Below are 19263 nucleotides of genomic sequence, written 5' to 3' on the forward strand. Positions count from 1 at the left end.
GAATATAACCTCCATTTCACATCTTTCTACCGTGTACATAATTCATGAGCATGGAGGAGTAGCACTGTGCTTCTGATCACAAATGCACATGCACACGGCTAGTACTGAACTATTCATGCGTTAGTTGGGTGGGGTAAGAGAAGTGCGGACAAGTTTGACATGTGACCCATGTTTTTCAGAGGAAACTCACAACTCTGAGACAGGACATCCACAGCTAATAATTACAAAGAATACCGTGAATAATACTTGTGTGCAACATTACTGAATCTTTTGCCATCAATTCAAAAAGTTGCATCAAATTACATGTACTAAAACCAAAATGATTCCTTACTCCCAACAGTATTGTGCTACATAATGGAGAACTAATAAATTTTCTAAATAGTTAAAAATGTAAAAAAAAAAAAAAAAAAAAAAAAAAAAATATCAACAAACGAATTCAAACATTCTCAATATGACCCTCTAGCAGTATTGACTAGTCACTTAAACAAACAAACAGACAGTTGAGCTAGGCCGAAGTTGGTTTTTATACATAGCCACAGGCGTAACATTTTGAAAAGTGTTGGGGACACAGACTGAGAAAAGGCCACACATTCAATTCTTGGCACAGAACTGCAGTACCCTACTGTTACCAGTTAGTATTTTTACTTTATGATAAGCAGCAGGCAGTAAACGTGTTGGGGTGTATATTCTTAACTCTGCGGTGCTGCTGTAAAATAAAATAGGTATCCATTTCTGTCACAGCCTCTCACAGTAGTTGAGTGCAACAAAACAGATTCTTGTACCTACTAGTGCTAAAAATACTAAAGCATGCAAAAATAGCATAAATAGCAAGAGTTGAAAGTTAGAAAGCATAGGTCTAAAAATATTCTTACAGTTCCGGCTTTAGCTTTTGGTTTACTTAGTATAAAGAATGTCAAAGCTCATAAAAACTGTGAGGGCAATAAGGTGAAAATTAGAACATTCTGACATCAGGCAGCACGGAAACCGCAGCACTAACTGTGTCCTAATTTCTGGTATGTTTCCCAGGCATTTAGACAACAATCTAAAAAGTAACAGTTACATTTCCATGTTTTCACCATTGACTGTGGCTTGAACTCGGCCAAAATTCTAAATCATAAATCAGAATTTATGAGGTAAACATCTTATTACCATCACATATTCAGTTCATCCCTGCTCAGTCCTCTACTTCGTGTCTATTAGGTTTTCACATTCATGTACAAAAATTCTTTCTTTTTGATTCCTACAAATTCATCTTGCACAGGGATGCCTAGCTATGCAGAGTTCAGTTCCAGCAAACCTGGTTCTAATATTCAGATGCTCCCGAAGGTCTTGATTAACTCAGTCAGCTGTGTCAAATTAGGAATCTAAACTAGGGAGTTGTACTGACCCGCACGGTCAGCTTTGAGGGTGTCCCACACGTTGCAGTTGAAGTCGTCGTAGCCAGCAAGCAGCAGGCGGCCGCTCTTGGAGAAGGCCACGGAGGTGATGCCGCAGATGATGTTGTCATGGGAGTACACCATCAGCTCCTGGTCGGCACGCAGGTCAAACAGCCTGCAGGTGGCGTCATCCGAGCCCGTGGCGAACGCATTCCCGTTGGGGAAGAACTGAGCAAACAGGAAAAAGGAATCACAACATAGGACATACAAGGTGGAGACCTAATTGCAGCATTGTGTGCTTTCCACATTTTTAGCTTGTGTTTTTGAGATACGTACGCAGATGGCGTTGATGTCGGACTCGTGGCCGGTAAAGGTCTGTCTACACATGCCTTCTCTGATGTCCCATAGCTTGGCAGAGGCATCGCAGGCGCCTGACACAAACAGACGCGTGTCTGGAGCCAGGGACAGCGACATCACATCACCAGTGTGCCCTGCAAAGGTGGTCGTCTGCTGCCCAGTTTCAATGTCCCAAAGAGCACTGCAAACAAAAGCAAACCATGAGCAAAAAGTCTGAACAAATGATGTACTCTGCAATGCTGTCACCACATTCTGTAACCACAATATTATTATTTGTTACGCAGCTTTCTCTAGTCAACATAAAAAAACTGGCCTTCACATGACCAACAGCATTCCTGTGTTTTGAGAAAGAGTTTGAAATTTGAAAACAAAATCACTGCACACACTGCATTTTTATTCTCTATTAAAGAGATGGACACATTTTCTTTTCTGAGGTATTTCAATTGTCAGTTCTGATACTCAGAAATTAAAATTATCATACAAACGTCTACACAGTCAGTGCACTGTGTGTATGCAAGCGTCTGTCTCTGATGCAAATGGATAAAGCAGCAGTCTTGGCACACTACCCAAAACTCACCAGGTGGTGTCGCCTGAGCTAGTGACGATCTGGTTGTCGTCCAGAAAACGACAGCAGGACAGATAACCTGAGAGATGAGACGAAGAGGTCAGGCACAGGAAGATAGATAGATGGATAGATAAATAAATGAATAAATGATCCATCATGAGACATTCACAATTACTGGTAAATTTTTTCACAGAAAACATTCAAATTCTCCACAACTGGCCAAATGACCCATCACACTGTCATCTACAGAACCAGTCTGACTTTCCCTGACTACCTCCGCCTCAACTGTTCAGCTAATTATAAAGCTCTTCATGATTTGAGTAATGACAGAGTACAGAAAAGAGGGAAACTGTAGTTCAGTATGTTTCCACGATTGGAAATCCCCGTTCTACAAGATTTGATGGGTCCTTCACAGGTTGTAGAGCAGTTTACCTCAATACAATTATTACATAATCACCTAACCGCAATAATTTGAGATAATGACAACTATTTGAAGCGACTGCTTTCATTTTTCAGTGTTAGATTTCAGTCTTATGCCGCTACAACAAAACATGAACTGGAAGCACTGAGTTGAGGCAAATAAATATAAATTAAAGAAAGACGTGAGAGCATTCATTGAAACATCAAAAAGCTCCAACTTCTAACTTGGTGCTCCAACATGTTTAGAGGGCAGCGTTGACTAATTTTAACATTTTTAGCTTGGGCGCTGACAGAATAAGCCTTTTTTTGCTTATATTTTCACACCTGTGAATATGATGTAGCTTTGCTAAACTTTACAAATGACTGTGTAACTGTAGACATTTTCTGAAGGTGTGCGCAGTATTGATTCGACACTGCAACCAGTGTAAGCAACAGAGCTACGGTGGCTAATATACACTGCAGATCTACTGAAATCTGCTCCTCAATCTGTTTCACCTGCTCTAGCACACCTGATTTAACCCATCGAATCCAAGTTCACGTTTTAAGAGCAGCAAAAGGCTGAACTGTACAACACCACACTCTACGACTACCTGATCTCAAACATCTCAAACCTTCAGCAAGCTAAATTCTAGTTTTTAATACAGCTTACTAAACTCCACAGAAAGACTGGGTCCATACCCGTATGGCCAGCCAGCTCACGGCTGACGCGAACGTTGCCCTCACGGGTCTTCAGATTGTAGATGGAGCAGATGTTGTCCAGGCCACCACAGGCCACGTAGTTGCCGGACGGAGCATATGCACATGTCATCACCCATGAGGAGCGCAGCGGGATGGCATGCACCTACAGGAGGAAAACACTCAGATAAGAAAACCTGCAGTCAAACGCTTAAATTATTTTATGTAACTAGCGGCTAACGCTCCAGTTCACAAGTTTTAGATACATTAGAAAAAAAGGTACCTGCTTCATCAGCATGGAGAAGTAAATTAAATAGGGACACCTGATCCTATCCAGTGATTTCAGAGCTAATCCAGAAATGTTTTAATGGATTGTGTATCTTTAATCTGTTCCATTCCTTCTGTATTTACATCCCAGTTATAGAGGGTGTGTAAAATGTGAAAAAGCTTCCCGTCTATTTTTCGCCACTCTCTGCCAGTTGTAAGCCATTAAAACTACATGCAAAATGCACTTATGCCATACTGTGACGAGTGTTTGGCATCATTTCTCTTATGTGCCTCACTGAAAACTTCAATTTTACCAAAAAGTAAAGAAAAATTTGGTCACTCAACATTACATTTCAAAACTCAAGTAGTTGGTCTTAGCATCCATAATTTTGACTATATTACATTCTGCAAGCATGTCATTAACATCAGTACTTCTTGATTAGTCTACAATCCATTATAGTCAGTAAATACACCCATTTCCAGGCAGCTCACACTTATTTAAGGCTTAAGACACACCCACTTTTAGTTTGTAATTAAAAAAGGAAGGTATTGAGAAAAGTATTATTGAGGAATCTGCATTTAAATCAAGGTATCTGTATTGATACTGAAAAGTTTTAGCGATACCTAGCCCTAGTTGTGACTAATTTTAAATAAAAGCATCAAAAAAATGTTTATACAGATAACATGCACCAAAAAGAATTTATTTTACTTCAGCGTTTTAGAATAAATCATCAGTCAAATGCATGTATAATAAAATCAGGTCAATATTAAACACAAAATTAAATGCTCATTTCAAAGCCAAAGATAACCAAAACAAGTCCAGTCCAGTAACATTACACCCATACTTAAATACTTTGAGCAGATTTGGGGATAGAAATTGGATCAGGACATCCCTGAAATAAGAAACAGTTCGAAATGGCAGAGCAACCAAATGCAAGGTTTTATAACCAATGCAGTAGTTTATGGCCAATACAGTGGTAGTCAAAGATGGGTAAAATTGATGAGAGAATGATGGAAAGGCTTAGAAGCCTAGGCAAATTTTCTTCTTACAGCCACACATACAGTGAGATCAGACATGCATTCCAGTAACCAGCAAAAACACTGTCAAGGCCTTTGGAAAACCCAAGTTTACCTTGTTTGTGGTATAGCTGTCCCAAATAATAAGTTTACCATCCTGGGAAGCACTGACTAGGAGCCTGCAGAGACAAAAACAAAAAGATGAATAGTAAATATTAGGTTAGTCCTTTTGTGTTGGCATTCTGAACAAAACATGGACAGTATGGTTAAAACAGGGCCTATTGTGTTAGATTACATAATGAAAATTCTCATGTGATCATTCAAATGGTTTTCAATTCAGAAATTCTTTTGCGAAAACACTTGTTTACATGCTTGGGGCCTCCGCTGCCCTTTGTGTGTGTGAATGCTGCGATTTGCATAGAAAGGTAGTGACATTCCCCCGAGACTTCATAGCTGAACTGTACTCTGATATTTAGGTAATCAAACACCACCTTCACAGTAAACACACATTACACTGACACGCAACGTGGTCATATACAACTTCCTTCTCAGAGTCATTTTGAATATGCAAAACCACCCACACAATGTTTCTGCACAAGGGACAGGTCAGGAATTGGTTGGTAACTGTGGTATGCTATCAGGAAAGCCAGAGAAAACTTTAAGATGAGCATAGTATAAAGCCACAACACAGTTTTTGCACCACCTACATAAGGGAGACCAATTTTATTTAAAAAAATAAAAATAAAAGATAAAAAATAAAAAAGGAGGGAGGGGCTGAGTGGAACTACTTAAACAGCAGCACATTTTACTTTTAAAAGATAAGATCTATCTTGTTGATTTACAAGAAACAGTGTTCCAATCTCCAACAAAACAAAAGAAGGAAAGTTAACAGTGAACGGTGCTAGGCTACACTCACTGTTGCTCGAGAATAAGATGCTTAGCTGAGATTGACTAGCATTATCTTGCTGTCCGAACCCAGCCCAATAATGCAGGAGTGGAATTAAAGTCCTCTCCTCCAGCGGATTAACCATGTTCAGCTACATCTACTGATTGACCACACTGGTGTGGTTTATGAAAGCAGGAACAAAACCCCAAAACTTGAAAGTTAAAGGTTGTGGGCGACTGACTGAATTTGGACCAAAAAAAAAAATTAATAAAAATTTACCACCCCACCCCCCCCCACCATATGGGCCATCTGTACTGTACTTAAGGTTGGTTTTCTGTTACAATAACGATTATAATTATCTACTTGTCTTACTTGACCCATCTAACATTACAAATTAGGGTCAAGAAAAAAAAAATCTAACCAAAGTTTTGAGGACTGCAATTAGTCAGGGGGCCACAACCTACTTGTCCACGACACAGAACTGTCCCCCTCATAATTAGGTAGCTATTTTTGCCTCATCATTGTGCCTCCAGATACAAAAAAAGAGCAAAGCCCACAAACAAGTCCTATGACTGTTCAGCATTTTTCACTGTTTTAACGATGCAACAAAGATTTAAGTCCATGTGGTAAAATATGATGTTTCCTCAGAACATGCAGGACATGATTCGTTGCTCCTGTGTGATCCCTTTAGGGAAGTACAGCACCATGACAAAGCAAAGAGAGTTTCTCTGGGGCCTAACCTCACCTGCAGCCTCCCAATTAGCCTCCTGGAGACCAGGGACTGCGTTGTTCTGCTGCTTCTCTCACATGTGCATATTTTTCACCATTATCTTAGGCTAGAACGCCCAGTACAGTTCCTCTTCTTTTTATACCTCACTTTCCCACCCTTTGCTTTAAACAACACTCACAGCATCTACGTCACAGAGCTGTCTCCAAGGTGTTCATCACGCCAAGTGAGACTGCTTTTTAAAATTTTTCCTACATTTCAGGCAAGTCCTGAGTGACTTAAGCTTGAGAGTGTTACCACGTTTTTATATGTCTTTGCGCTTAGGATTGTGGAAGTGGATTTGTGAGTTGATAGCTAGCACACAGCTTCAATGGGATTACCTTGAGTCAGAGCCCCAGTGCATGGCGTAGATTTTAGCCAAGTGACCCCTCAGTGTCCGTCTAGTGCGCATCTGAATTCGTCCGACGGGGTCTATGTTAGCTGTAATCTGTGAATAAGACACAAATACATAAACAGAATTCCCAATCAAAACATCTGAACCTTGCACACCCTCCATTCTCTTAAAAGGTATGACTAATAGATAACAATGTAATTGACTAGTGTGTCCCAACTGACTAATGTGTGACTCGTGATCAAAAGTTCAATGCAGGGGCTCACCTGAGACAGGGTGGCATCTGCACATGCTTTCCTCGCATCCTGGAAAAATTTGACAGGCTTTAGTTAAACTACTTCATACAACCTATAGTACAATTGATTCACTGCTTAAAACATCTTAACTACCAGCTTTGAAGGTTAAAATTTAGAGTGATGTCCTTTTAAAACACAAACATGTAAAATGCTATAAGAACTATGCAGAAATACACGTTATCAGACTTTAAATTCCATAAAAGGCACAGACCTGTAGTATTTTATCAGTAACAATCATGAGATAATATTATTGTGCCACAAATACACTACCAGTCAGTACCTCAGTAATGGCCAGTAAGGGAAAGACAAGGAATCTGTCAGTCATGCAGACTTCTTACTTCTGTGGTTGATCAAAACCTCAAAAATTCCCCTGTACTGCACTATATCACCATATTCTGATATATGCATTAATGAAAGTAAGATCCAGCAACAACATTTTATTATTCTTAAATTTAAGATTATTACTTTCAGCATTGGGCAATATGACAATATTTTATCATTGTCCTGATAAATTATGCAATAATAAGTTTTTCTGAGTATATCATAGACATAGTCACTATATAAAGACAACTAAACAATTACATGATTCATTAAATATAGCATATAAGTATCTCTTTAACTAGACATACTGTAGCATTGAAGAAATACCATTATACTCAGTTTTAATAGTATTTTATAAACTAAATATCATGATAAATATTGTCTATCCTGAAAATGTCTTGAAGTATTGTGATGATGCATTTTTGCCATACTGCACACCCCACTTCAAACCCACGCAATCTCCAAACAGCAGAAGGGACACCAGTATGAATTAGTAACAACTGAGAAGTTGAAAATTACCTACATTGGCTCCATTATTACACAACAAACAGTTTTGTATTACTTACACACATGCTTCCATTCAATTTCCATTAAAAAACTTTAAAAATTAAATTGAAATAAACAAAAAAGAAATGTGTGTCCAGAAATCACAAAGCGCAACCATAGTGTGGAAATCCAAACAAATGGGAAGATCATACTGGGAGTATATACAGAATATTACATTATATATTACATTCTGCTACGGATATCACAGTATCACACTGGACAAGCATAAGCACATGAGAATGAGCATGTGTGCACTCACTCTGATCTGGTTCTTCAGCTGCTCAGCCTCCTGACGTAGCTGGTCGAGTTCGCTCATTTTCCTCTGCTAAATGATGTACTTCACTCCTGCCTCGCGCTGGGTTACTCACTGATCTGAGAATGAGGGGGAAAAAAAATAAATAAATAAAAAAAAAAGAAGAGAGAGAAAAGGTGAGGTCAAGCTACTGGCATAAACTTCAGTAGACAGTGGTTACTAAGAACATCCACTCACAAATTCTTTTAACATAATCTATCCTTTGCCATTTCTATTAGCTCAACTAATGTGATCGATTGTAAAAGAATAAATTACTTTTCCCCAGCTATAAAATCCTCAAACTGCCATGTTGTAGTGACATAAGATTTCTGAGCAAGAGGCTGCCTTCAGCAACTTCAGTAAAAGAAATTATGTTGCAAACCACCATTTCATGCAATATTCAGCAACACAAACGAAACCCTTAGACAAGCCATTCCATGAGACTAAATGTAACAGCAATGTGTGAAGAGCACATATGACATTTTACAGGTCTATGGAGAAGACCTGCAGCCCAACGCTCAGCCCTAGGCTTAACCATCTTAACCAACAAGGCCAAGCAAGGCAATAAATGTGCCATATTAAAAACTGATCCAGCGATGGCAGACTCGCTCGCTCTCTCTGCTGGCTTCTGGAGAGAACCCGCTCGTGTCCTTGCCAACCCGCGAAGCTGTTACTAAGCAACAGGGTTCTGCAGCTAGCCTGTGCTAAAGATCACCATTTCTGTGCTGGTGCAGAGAGAAAGCTATTTACAAATCATGACCGACAAGATCCCACAGCAAATCCGGCCGGCTTCACAGCAACGGCCCGTCCCTTTGGCCTACTAAAACGGGGGAACGTTCAGATTTTGTCTTTGGCTAAAAGTGGGGGCGAAGAGCAGGCAGATGGAGCCGTGCAAGGCGTAGCCTGGTTTCTCTTCAAATTTCGAATATAAGAGCTGCAGCAGTCTACAACCTACGAGAGCATGCTGCAAACATCCCATTTTGCAAATCACAGCATCTCAGAGACCATTATAACCCTCCCCAAGGCCAGACTGAGCTTTGATCCATTCTATGCAGGTGTGGCAAGGCCCTACTTTAACTATAAAATTTCAAAGCGTACCCTTTCTTTGACACCCAGGAAAAAAAAAGCCTTAAAGGTTTAGCGCGGATGAGTGCTAGTCCAGTCTGTCGGACCAACTGGTCATGAGAGGAAAATACAGACAGAGAGAGAGACAGAGACAGAGAGAGAGAGAGAGACAGAGAGAAAGGGAAACTGTAGGAAGCCCTGACAGTGTGTCAAAGCAGTGGCCAGGGATACAAAGAGCTAGCCCTGTTCTCCTCCCCTTCGCTCCAATGTCACACCAGTAATCCAGGGACACCGTTGATTCAGCTCGTCCATGTAAATCCGGTTAACGCCGAATCTGCTGATGATCCTAAAAGCAGTGACTCTCCTGCTGACCCAAATCCAATGGCCAACACGCTTACCGCTAACACTTTCACTCACACAGTCCCACTTTAACACATGTATCACTGCTAAAACCTGAAAATAAAACAATCCTCCAGAGTGAAAACCCAAATTGGAAGCAGGTGCCAGATGCCAGTCAGTTAGCATGCTTTTACCCAAAGCAGGGTTTGGTTTGCCGGGTAATTAACTATCAGTTATTCCAAAAAGACTTTTAACCAAAAATACTTCAAAATCACAAATTAGCTACTACACAGCATTACAGGCTACAGTTTTGCTTGTCAGGAAAAGTACCTTAACGCACTGAAATCAAGATTGTCAAACTCTTACTGCAAAACCTAAAGCCTGATTCCTGGCTCTCACTAGTCAGAATACAATTTTTGTTTTTGGCAACTTTTCAGGTAACTGTCTATTCGAACAGACAGGCTACTCTCATCAGATTAAAATTTCTTAATAACAGCCATACCTTGCATGACCATAGCTTACCTTGCCCTTTTCTAGATACAGATCCTGTAACTTCGATGGTCAAGGACCTTCTGAATGGACACTATATCCAATAAACACCTAACGGCATCTCACTAAAATGCGGCACGCTGATTGGTTAGCAGAGCTAACTGGGTCTGCATTTAGACAATGCGACTTAAGCCTAGCATAATCCAGGCGATAAAAATGTCATGCTAATTTTGCTAATACTCTTTTTCGCCATTGGGAGTGCAACAGGGTTAGCACTAGTTATCCTCCATATTCAGATCCCTGTGACCTGAATATGGCCTTCCTTCCGCCTCCGTGGCTCAAGCTATAGCCCACTGAACCAGGCGGCTAACGACCAATCAAAACGTTCAGACGTATAGAAAAATTAGGGTTTTGGGGGGCGCTAACATGTTCATACGCATTTGCTGAAGCTCTTTTCTCCAGTTCACTTGGTTGCGTATTAGAGGACTGACACAGAGAGGGGAGTCAAAAAACCAACCCCTAGAATAGGAAGGGGACAGTCTGCATAAATGTCAGTTTGGTGACTGCTTGTTAGGACTGAAGAGATTGCAGTAGTGGTCAAACTGCTTTGTTCACAGACGAATAAAACAAAGAGAAAAGAGCGAGAGAACAGAAAAATGACAGCAGTGAGAGAGAGAGAGAGAGAGAGAGAGAGAGAAGCAGGAGGAGAGCCATAGCTCTTATGTGCTGCCTCCCTCCTCTCCCCCTTCCTCTTTTTCTCTGCACTATTTTTAGTCAGGTGGTGGATGGGTTCGGCGGAGAGGGTGGAAGCGGTCTTCAAATTTTCCAGCGACGCCTATCAGCTCAGTCATCTCAGCACAATGATGCCCCGCACACACACACACACATTCAGGTGGTACGAGAAAGTCCAGGCCCATGCCACACTCATTCATTTCTCCAAAAGGCTCTGATTATATTAGCGGCTTGTTATAGCCTGCCGGGGGTAGATTATTTATTTCTGCTGTAGGCAGGAAGGAAGGAAATGGGATTGTAAAGGACTTCCTTTAGTCCGAAGAGAGAGAAGTGGGCGATGCCTTAATGGACTGGGCTGCTGTAAACCAAAATCATCTTTATCAAAGAATCAAACCATCAAATTGAAAGCGATCTACCCTCTCCATCAACACTGAAACATGTGTTGCCAGCAACTCTTTGCTGAAGGATTAGATATGCTAACCTTTATTAAAGCAAGATGCTGGAGGCACTCATTCCTTTTTACCAAGTCATATGCAACAAGGCAAAAAGCTCAGCATAGATAAGAAGCCTGTAAAGCTACCTGACCAACTCTTTTACAAAATGGAATTTGCCACTTAAAAAAACATCCAAGCAAGTGACGACGATTAGCCATTTCATTAATGAGTACCTCTGAAAAAACAAACATTCAGACATCCTGTAGGGAAACAACAAATGTACCCTACATGTACAAGGAGCATGTACCATAAACCGCAAATAAATGCTTGCTTTGCCCTTTCTATGTAAATTGAGCTTCAGTGGAATGGCCATAGCACAGTAGCCCAGCTTCAACTAAAGGTGCTGCTCTTTCAGAACAAAATAAATACAAAATTAATACAAAATTTCATTCACACCTGGCATTAGCATGCATCCTAGGTGATCTGATAAGTAGTCGGTGAAAGTGTGCACAGGGTTTTGAAGACACACTGTGATCCAAATCACTGAAACCACCTTCAGAGGAGGTCAGGGACACATACAAATCACATAACATTGGAAGCATGAAAGCTTTTGACCAAAAAAAAAAACAAAAAAAAACACAACACCTCCAGCCACAGACACACTATATAACTGTCAAAGTTTTCGGATCACTGTACAGTCTTGTAATCGGTTATCTTGAAACTGTTATGGTTTGGTCATAAAGGGCGGTTACATGACTTATCCATGATAGAGGGTCACACGTTACAAGATCTTTCACCAAAAGGGATCTCCGACAAGTCTGTCTGATCTCCAAACTGCAATTTATCATGAAAACACAAGCGAGAAGTGACATGGGTAATGACGTGGTAGCGCACTCTAGACAGGGAATTGTTTGTGCACTGATTTGCAGCGAAAAAGAAAGGAATATGTGTGAGAAAACTTTTGTTGTAGTCATGCTTGACGTATGACTTCTCCCCAGGTACCCTTTCACTCCGTCTTGTGCTCTTATTGGCTGTTGCTTATAGCCGCACTCACTGTGCGGGTTACGACACTTCACTACAGGATTTGGACGCCCCAACAGCCCTAAATATTTAGCCTGCTTGATATCTTTCAGGCTTCTGTGAGGCACTGGTGAGTCTCTTTGATGGTGTCTTTTAACAACCTACGATGTGAGACCTGAGTGAAAGGCGATTTGCCTCCGATCTTGGGCTTTTCTCTGCAATCTCCAAAAACTGTTGGCGAGTGGAAAATCAGGGCTAAAATCACGTAGTGTGAACAGGTCATTTATCGACTGCATCATCACAGCAGAGATGAAAGCAGTCGCATGTTCATTTTTCATCTCCTCCAAGGTGCAACTGACAAACACAGCGAGGGACTGATGTAGTAAATGTGGGTAGTACCCTTCCTCCAATCAGAAAACCCGGTGACTAGAGATTTAGTCGAGACCCACGGAAATGGCATGTGTGAACAGCTATATGTCTCTGACCACTTATGACTTGATCATTCGAGATAGACGCTCATTTCAAGTTTGAACAGGGCCTTTAAAATATTGGTTGAAAATAGAGCTGGGTGATAGGGCCAAAAATGTTATCATGATAAACAAAATTCATATCGTTCGATTTCGATACATACCGCGATAAATGTCAAATAATTATTTCTTTCAAGTTTGAAGGCTGAATTTTGCTCCTGGGTGGTTAATTGCTGTTTTAAACTATCCTTTATGATCGGAACATGACAAACACTCTCCAAACAGTGGAACATTTCACAAATCTGTCACGGGAGAGTGGGAGAGAGTGTCTGGTGAGCTGTTTTTACCAGGTGGAAAAGCATGGCTATTTTGTAATAGTCATAATTTAAGAAAGAAAACAGATTATTTTTAGCTGGTGACGAGCGCTCGGCTACCCCGCTACAAATGACACAGTATTCGGACACCAGCTAGCGACAACTGGATTTCTCTATACTATCGTAGTAGTTTAAGTGGTGAACCGCAAAATATCAACACCAGACAAACAGAGTCCTCCTTTTAGGTACGTTTAAACTGAAAGCGGTGCTTTTGTGTCGTGTTTGATCTACAGTATCATCAATTCTCCGTGTTGTGGAGTGACGGAGTGCTGTTTCAAGTTAGCCAGCTGCTAAAAACAGCTAGCCTGGAAAGCTAGCGCTCTCCCGCTCTCCAATGCCTCACAGCTTCCTCAGTTTGCTTCCGTTTAAATCAGGGCTGTAACGAACATGAACCCACTTCTTTCTTTCACTTTCGTTGCTTGGGAATGCACTAATACTTAAATATGACTGTCCGAGCGCTGTAACAGTGCTTTAGTTGTGAGGATTGTGATTTAACGCTGCTAAAGCTGGTTAGGATGTTAGGAAAGAGGTGAGTTCACTGTAGGACAGTATAGTTACACCACTGATCTCGTCACTCACACTCGGTCACAGGAGAACAGATCGCCGGTCGCTCCACTTAAACAGGGAATGTATAACTCCGCGTTTCAGCCGTTGCTAAAGACTCCTCTTACTCGTGGCCCCCTCCCTCTCTAATCATGTAGAAAAACTTGGAAGTGCGCCCTCTCCTGGTGACAGCAGAGTAGTGTCGCTTTCCTTGCAGGAGAAAACGCCACCAAGGCTTTCGCTGAACGTGGAAGTGTAAGAATGGCGTATTATATCGAACGTTTATCGAACATGTCGTATCGCTCTATCGAGGAAAAGTTATATCGCGATAATTATCGTTATCGTTTTATCGCCCAGCCCTAGTTGAAAATAAACTCGAGGTGCAAAACTGGAATTTGACAAGACTTTTTTTTTTGCTCAAAACACAAAATGGGCAATGAGCCAATTTATTATTTTTATTTTGGCTGATCTGTGATGTAAGTTTATGATGTAAATAATTAATGTAAGTGCTCATGCTGTATTTGAATGCTGCTGCTACACCTGTACATAACTACTGCAGCAAAATTATGCATGACTAATTGTGCTAAATAACCAGTAGGCAAATGATTTAAAATATAAATAATATAAATAAATCACTAAGTAAACAAGTGAGTGAGTTTGGCCCATGAAATGTTTATATTTCAAATTTGGAAAACGTGGTTGTGCATGTCATGTGTTTGTTTACCCTACACAGTAAGAGCTTCAGATTAAAAATAATAAACAAACAAACAAACAAACAAAAAAAAACACGCTGTCAGCCAGTTTGGCTGTAAAGAAATAGGAATCTATCATAAAAACTCATGATCAGTGCGTCCCTAATGTAAATATCTGTATATTGCAGATTTTTTTTTAAAGCAAATATCTGCTGACATCAATATAATTCTGATATAATTATGCATCCCTACTTGACACAGCTAGCAATAAGTATCTCATTTCACATCAGCTGTTTTGAGCATATTAACAATATGATAAACATATTTAAAACACACATTCGATAGTGACAACTTAAATTTTATGCAAGAACAGATTCACGTGTCTTTGAACCAGTCTTTGAATGGATATGGTGTTCTCTTGACTTCCATGATCAATAGCTGAAGAGAGTTCTGCTGCACAAGGATTCTCACAGGAAAGCCAATCCCCTCCAAGAGGAGTGTTTTTACACGCCAGATAAGTGAATCATACAATTATTTGGTGTGGCTCAATAGTAGAATATTTCATTACACCTACCACATTTCAAAGTCAGTACTGATCGGGCTGTGGTTTTATTTAGCCATTTTGGAGTGCATGACAATGTGATGGCCTAAAAATGTCTCCCTCACCAAAAAGGGTGCAAAAAACTGGTACAATCTGCAGTGTTTCCAGACCTACTTTTTCATAGATTTACGTTGTAATAAATATTATTATAATCTCAGAATGCAGTGTGATATTTTAGGTCGTATCACCCACCTCCAACAGAGAGATTAGCCTAATGGGAGTCTACACTCAAGAGGATGAGCTGGAGCACAGCTCTCCTAATGAGGACTGTGGTGAAGGGGACTGGGGCGTGGTCACCTTCAGAGCATTACGCACAACACAGACACACACAGTCCCATCACCTTTTTCAGAGCTGCTTAAAGCCACATTCCACAACCACAGGAACACACCAGCCTTAAAATGGACATGATGTATGCTTGCTTTTCCTGCTAAACTGCATCATTAAACTAGTCTTGTTTGCACACCGAAATTTTTATAACCATTTGTACTGTACAGGTACCTCGTATAACAGTAAAGGTGTATTAATATAAGTACTGGGACACCATCCCCATTTGCTCCAATTTATATTGGAATTCCCGCCTACACTAAAATGATAGCCATTTCAAAGAAAAAACTAAATCTGTGTGGTGCACTAGGTGACCAGTTCAAAGTTTGCAGTGCAGCTTTCCTCATACTGTGCCATGTATTAAACATGGCGCCCTGATTCTGCTGGTGGGGGCTTAATAATTTAAGACCTCCCTCCCTCTACGCCAGCTGCCCCACAGGCTCATGGGTAGCTGCAAGGGATTAACTCCTTCCCATCTGAAACATCAAAAAATAAAAAAAACCGTCCTGACTGAAAGCCACCAGAGATGCGCCCACCAGATCTTTGTCAACATTTTTGTTCAGCTGGAGCCAACTTACAAGGAAACTCATAATGCCATTTGATGCCAGATAACAGGTTTACACTGTCCCAACCAATCAGAAATAAAAGAGTACCAGACTTCCTGGAGATGAAGCTATGTGTATCCCAGCAAGCCCCAACGTAGCCAAAAGGGACAAACCAGCAGACTTCTTACAACACTATAGGAAGAAACTGGAGGTTGAGGAACATTCAGCCTTGATCAGCAGTAGGAAGTGTGTCTGAGTGTAACGTGCGTGTGGTTTTGGGAAGGCGGATACAGTGCTCTTCTCTGATGGGGCCTTTGTGTCGCAACAGCAGAGCAGGAAGTAGAAATGCTGTGCCCTGCTAAAAGCTTTGGCCACTGCAGGGGAAACAATAGCCCTGGAGTTTCAGCCTCTTCTTGATGTGGAGGTTCTACTTGAAATATAAAAAAAAAAATCTGAAAAAAAACAAAAACAAAAAAAAAACAGATCATCTGCTGTAGAAAACCTCCAGCAGACCACTCGATCTGACACATTCAAGAGTAGCAAAAGGAACACAATGAAGGTTAAGACTAGTTTGTTACTAAACCTCTCCCACCTGAACAGCCCCTCTGCTGGCTCAAACATGTTTCCATGTTTTGCTCAGGCCTGAAAATATCTGGAGGCAGTATGTGTATTTTGAATTTTGTGCGCCATGTCCTTTTGCACTCGAGACTAGTGACATCACATGACCACAAAGTCAGCTGAATGTGTGTGAGAGTGTGTGTGTTACAAACAGGAAACGGAGGGTGGAGTGAGCCACAGAACTAGAGCACACACAGCAGTCTTGCTCATACTCGAAGCCAAAACACACAAGCAAGACACCACTGCCCAAACTGTCATAAAGCTCTGTACATATTGATCTTCTGTTTGTGTTGTTACGTGGCAAGAGAATCACCTTCGCCGTCCTTAAGATGGGCTCATTTTTGCTTAAGATATACTTTCAGTACAAAAATATTAAAAGTAACATTTGTCAAAAAGTTACTTTTTAGAATAAAATACAGATATTTAGCACAGCAGGCCTGTAGCACAGTAAATATATTATCAAATATAAATTTCAGAAGAAGTTAAATTTAAACATCAAAACATATCACTGTCGGAACAAAACCTTTTCTCTCCAACTCTGCTATTTTTTTTAACACAATTTACACTGTCAAAATTTCATGATGAATGGACCGACAGAAATGGTCCAAAAAGACTTGTTGCATTAACTTGCACTGAAAATTAAGAAGGTCTTTTTCTGGAGATATGAGGTTCTGATCTGTCAGTAATGAAATACATTTCTAAGCAAATATCTGCCTATAGTGATATGCTTCTTATCACAGTGCATCCCCACAACAAACTCAAATGCCAGGCAGGTGGGCCATAGCTGTGTGATTACTGAGACTGTAGAATGTCTAACCCCTTACACACTGTTATAGAACATTCTCTGCCATTCACAGTGGTCTATATAGTTTATTAGTTCTTCTAAACATTCTAAAGAACTGGAAACATTTGAATAATCCTGGGTTGGTGGAAGCTGGTTTTTACCTATAAAAATGAAGTACAAAGTCGTAAAAAGTTATAATTCGAGAATCATACAGGGAGCTAATTTGAACGTACACAGTTAGAGGAAAGAAATATCTTCAAATTCTTTGGTGCTGTCTCTGCTCTGTTCATTGTAACTCCAGGACAGGCTTTGGCAAAGATATGCTGCTTTAAGAGGCTGTCTGTCGTTTTGTTGTCACAGCACCACACGTCCAACACACATACATAAATGCATTTCCCTTCACTCTCAAGGTTACTATTGGTCTGAAAAGGTCACCAAAATGGCCTGTGCCAGTTAATCCACATTAAACAAATATGCATAGTTCTTCACCAGTCTTTGTCGGCCATAGCTCGAGGTGATAATGCACGTATAAAGGATTCAGTGCATATGGCGCGTAAGTGCATGCGGTGAAAAGGCCTGGCTACTTGAGCCTGGCTAAATGGCTGCTGTGAGTGTGTGTGTTTAGATGGAGCATGCGCCTACAGCCATGCGCCCAAGACGGAGTATGCAATATTTAACAGCACTCTGCCAGCTGCCTCCCCCTACCCCCACCTCCACCCCCTCCCCCAAAACCAGCCTCAATTTAAAAACGGTCAAGCCAGAGAGAGGATTCTTTCCCCCATTCTTAGACCACCCCCACCCCTTGCTCTTTACTCTCTCTCTCTCTCTCTCTCTGACAGTCGAGGCAGGCAGCGGGACAGTCTACATGTGGCCTGTATCTGGAGGGCCTGAGGAGCTCATGCATGTAAATGTAATTGAAACACAAGGGGGTCACAGAGAGCGGCAGGACAATGAGGATAGAGGTGACTGATGGAGGAAACGCGGAGGACACAGAAGTTGCTGGAAGCCAATTCTTAAAAGCTCTCGCTTCTCCAATGGTTTTCCTCTCCTCTCTCTTCTGTTCTCCTGGCCCTGCTGCTTCCTTTCTTCACTGTCGATTACATGGAAACAAATAGCACTGGGCAGGCAGGGCTTCGACGTCACATGCCTAAGTTCTGGTTGACCACTCAAAATCAATCAAGCTGTTAATGCTCCGATGTCAGTTGGGATAGGGCAGGGGGTGGGGGGGGTTGTTAGTATCAGCTGAGTGACTGGATCAGCCCACAGGATGACTAAAATAAACCTTTAGATGGTGTCATCAACTACGCTAGTAAAAGCCGATTACAATGATTCCAACAATTAAACTCGATTGTATGGTTAGAGAAAAATAATCAATTCTAATGCAACTTCTCGAAGAATCAGCAATGGTTACCTGGCATTTTGTGTAATAATACATTTTCATACTCTCCTACTGAACACTCCTGCATCAGAAACCCTGTCAATAACCTGACGGACACACCCATTTATATGCACTTTTCCAACAGTCATATATTTTATAAACAAAGTTTTTTTTTTAATACCTGCTAGTTTATCCAATTTCCAGTAGAATATTTTAGAATGCTTAAAACACTACACATAGTTTGTTATTGTTTCTTTTGTTTAGTATTTCTTTTAAAAAAACTGTTTACTTGATCAATTATCAATAAATCAGTGCATTAACATATATTAAGAGGTAATGACATTAGTGTCAATACATTCTGGTCTACTAGCGGCAATTAAAGGTGTACGAAAAAAAAACAAAAAAAAACTGTTTGAAACAGTGTATCGAAACAAAACCATCACTGATACCTGCCTTACTCTTGTGAGAATCTCATTTGCCATGTATTGTAGGAACCACTGTCACCTGGATGCATCCTAGCTATTTTTTTTATTGTTCATAGGTCAGTTGTACTGTTTTAAGATATTTTGCGCAAGGACATGCTATTTTGCAATCTTTTGTTTTAAAATAAAATTGGTATTGGAGTCAAAACTAGTAGCATGTATTTTGAGTTCTGTAGAATCAAGACATATTAACCAGGGATGCCAATTTACAGTATTTTTCATGCTCAGACATGTTGCTA

General features: G+C 40.7%; 1 protein-coding gene across 2 annotated transcripts in view; it reads right to left on the bottom strand.

Annotated features, from left to right (window-relative positions):
• Positions 1-19263, bottom strand: part of gnb1a (guanine nucleotide binding protein (G protein), beta polypeptide 1a) — a 34367-nt gene that overhangs the window by 3415 nt on the left and 11689 nt on the right. The window contains exons 2-9 of one of the 2 annotated variants that reach the window (XM_036578701.1): positions 8104-8211; positions 6948-6986; positions 6671-6777; positions 4793-4856; positions 3397-3559; positions 2311-2377; positions 1713-1914; positions 1388-1604 (exon numbers count right to left, since the gene is read on the bottom strand). In XM_036578701.1, coding sequence (XP_036434594.1) covers positions 1388-1604; positions 1713-1914; positions 2311-2377; positions 3397-3559; positions 4793-4856; positions 6671-6777; positions 6948-6986; positions 8104-8160 — 916 coding nt within the window. In that variant the 5' untranslated portion in view covers positions 8161-8211. Of the gene's footprint in view, positions 1-1387; positions 1605-1712; positions 1915-2310; positions 2378-3396; positions 3560-4792; positions 4857-6670; positions 6778-6947; positions 6987-8103; positions 8217-19263 lie in introns of both variants that reach the window. The other variant, XM_036578700.1, reaches the window with a different exon arrangement.

The sequence above is a fragment of the Colossoma macropomum genome, unplaced genomic scaffold (genome assembly GCF_904425465.1).
Source record: "Colossoma macropomum unplaced genomic scaffold, Colossoma_macropomum, whole genome shotgun sequence".
In the NCBI taxonomy this organism is placed as follows: domain Eukaryota; kingdom Metazoa; phylum Chordata; class Actinopteri; order Characiformes; family Serrasalmidae; genus Colossoma; species Colossoma macropomum.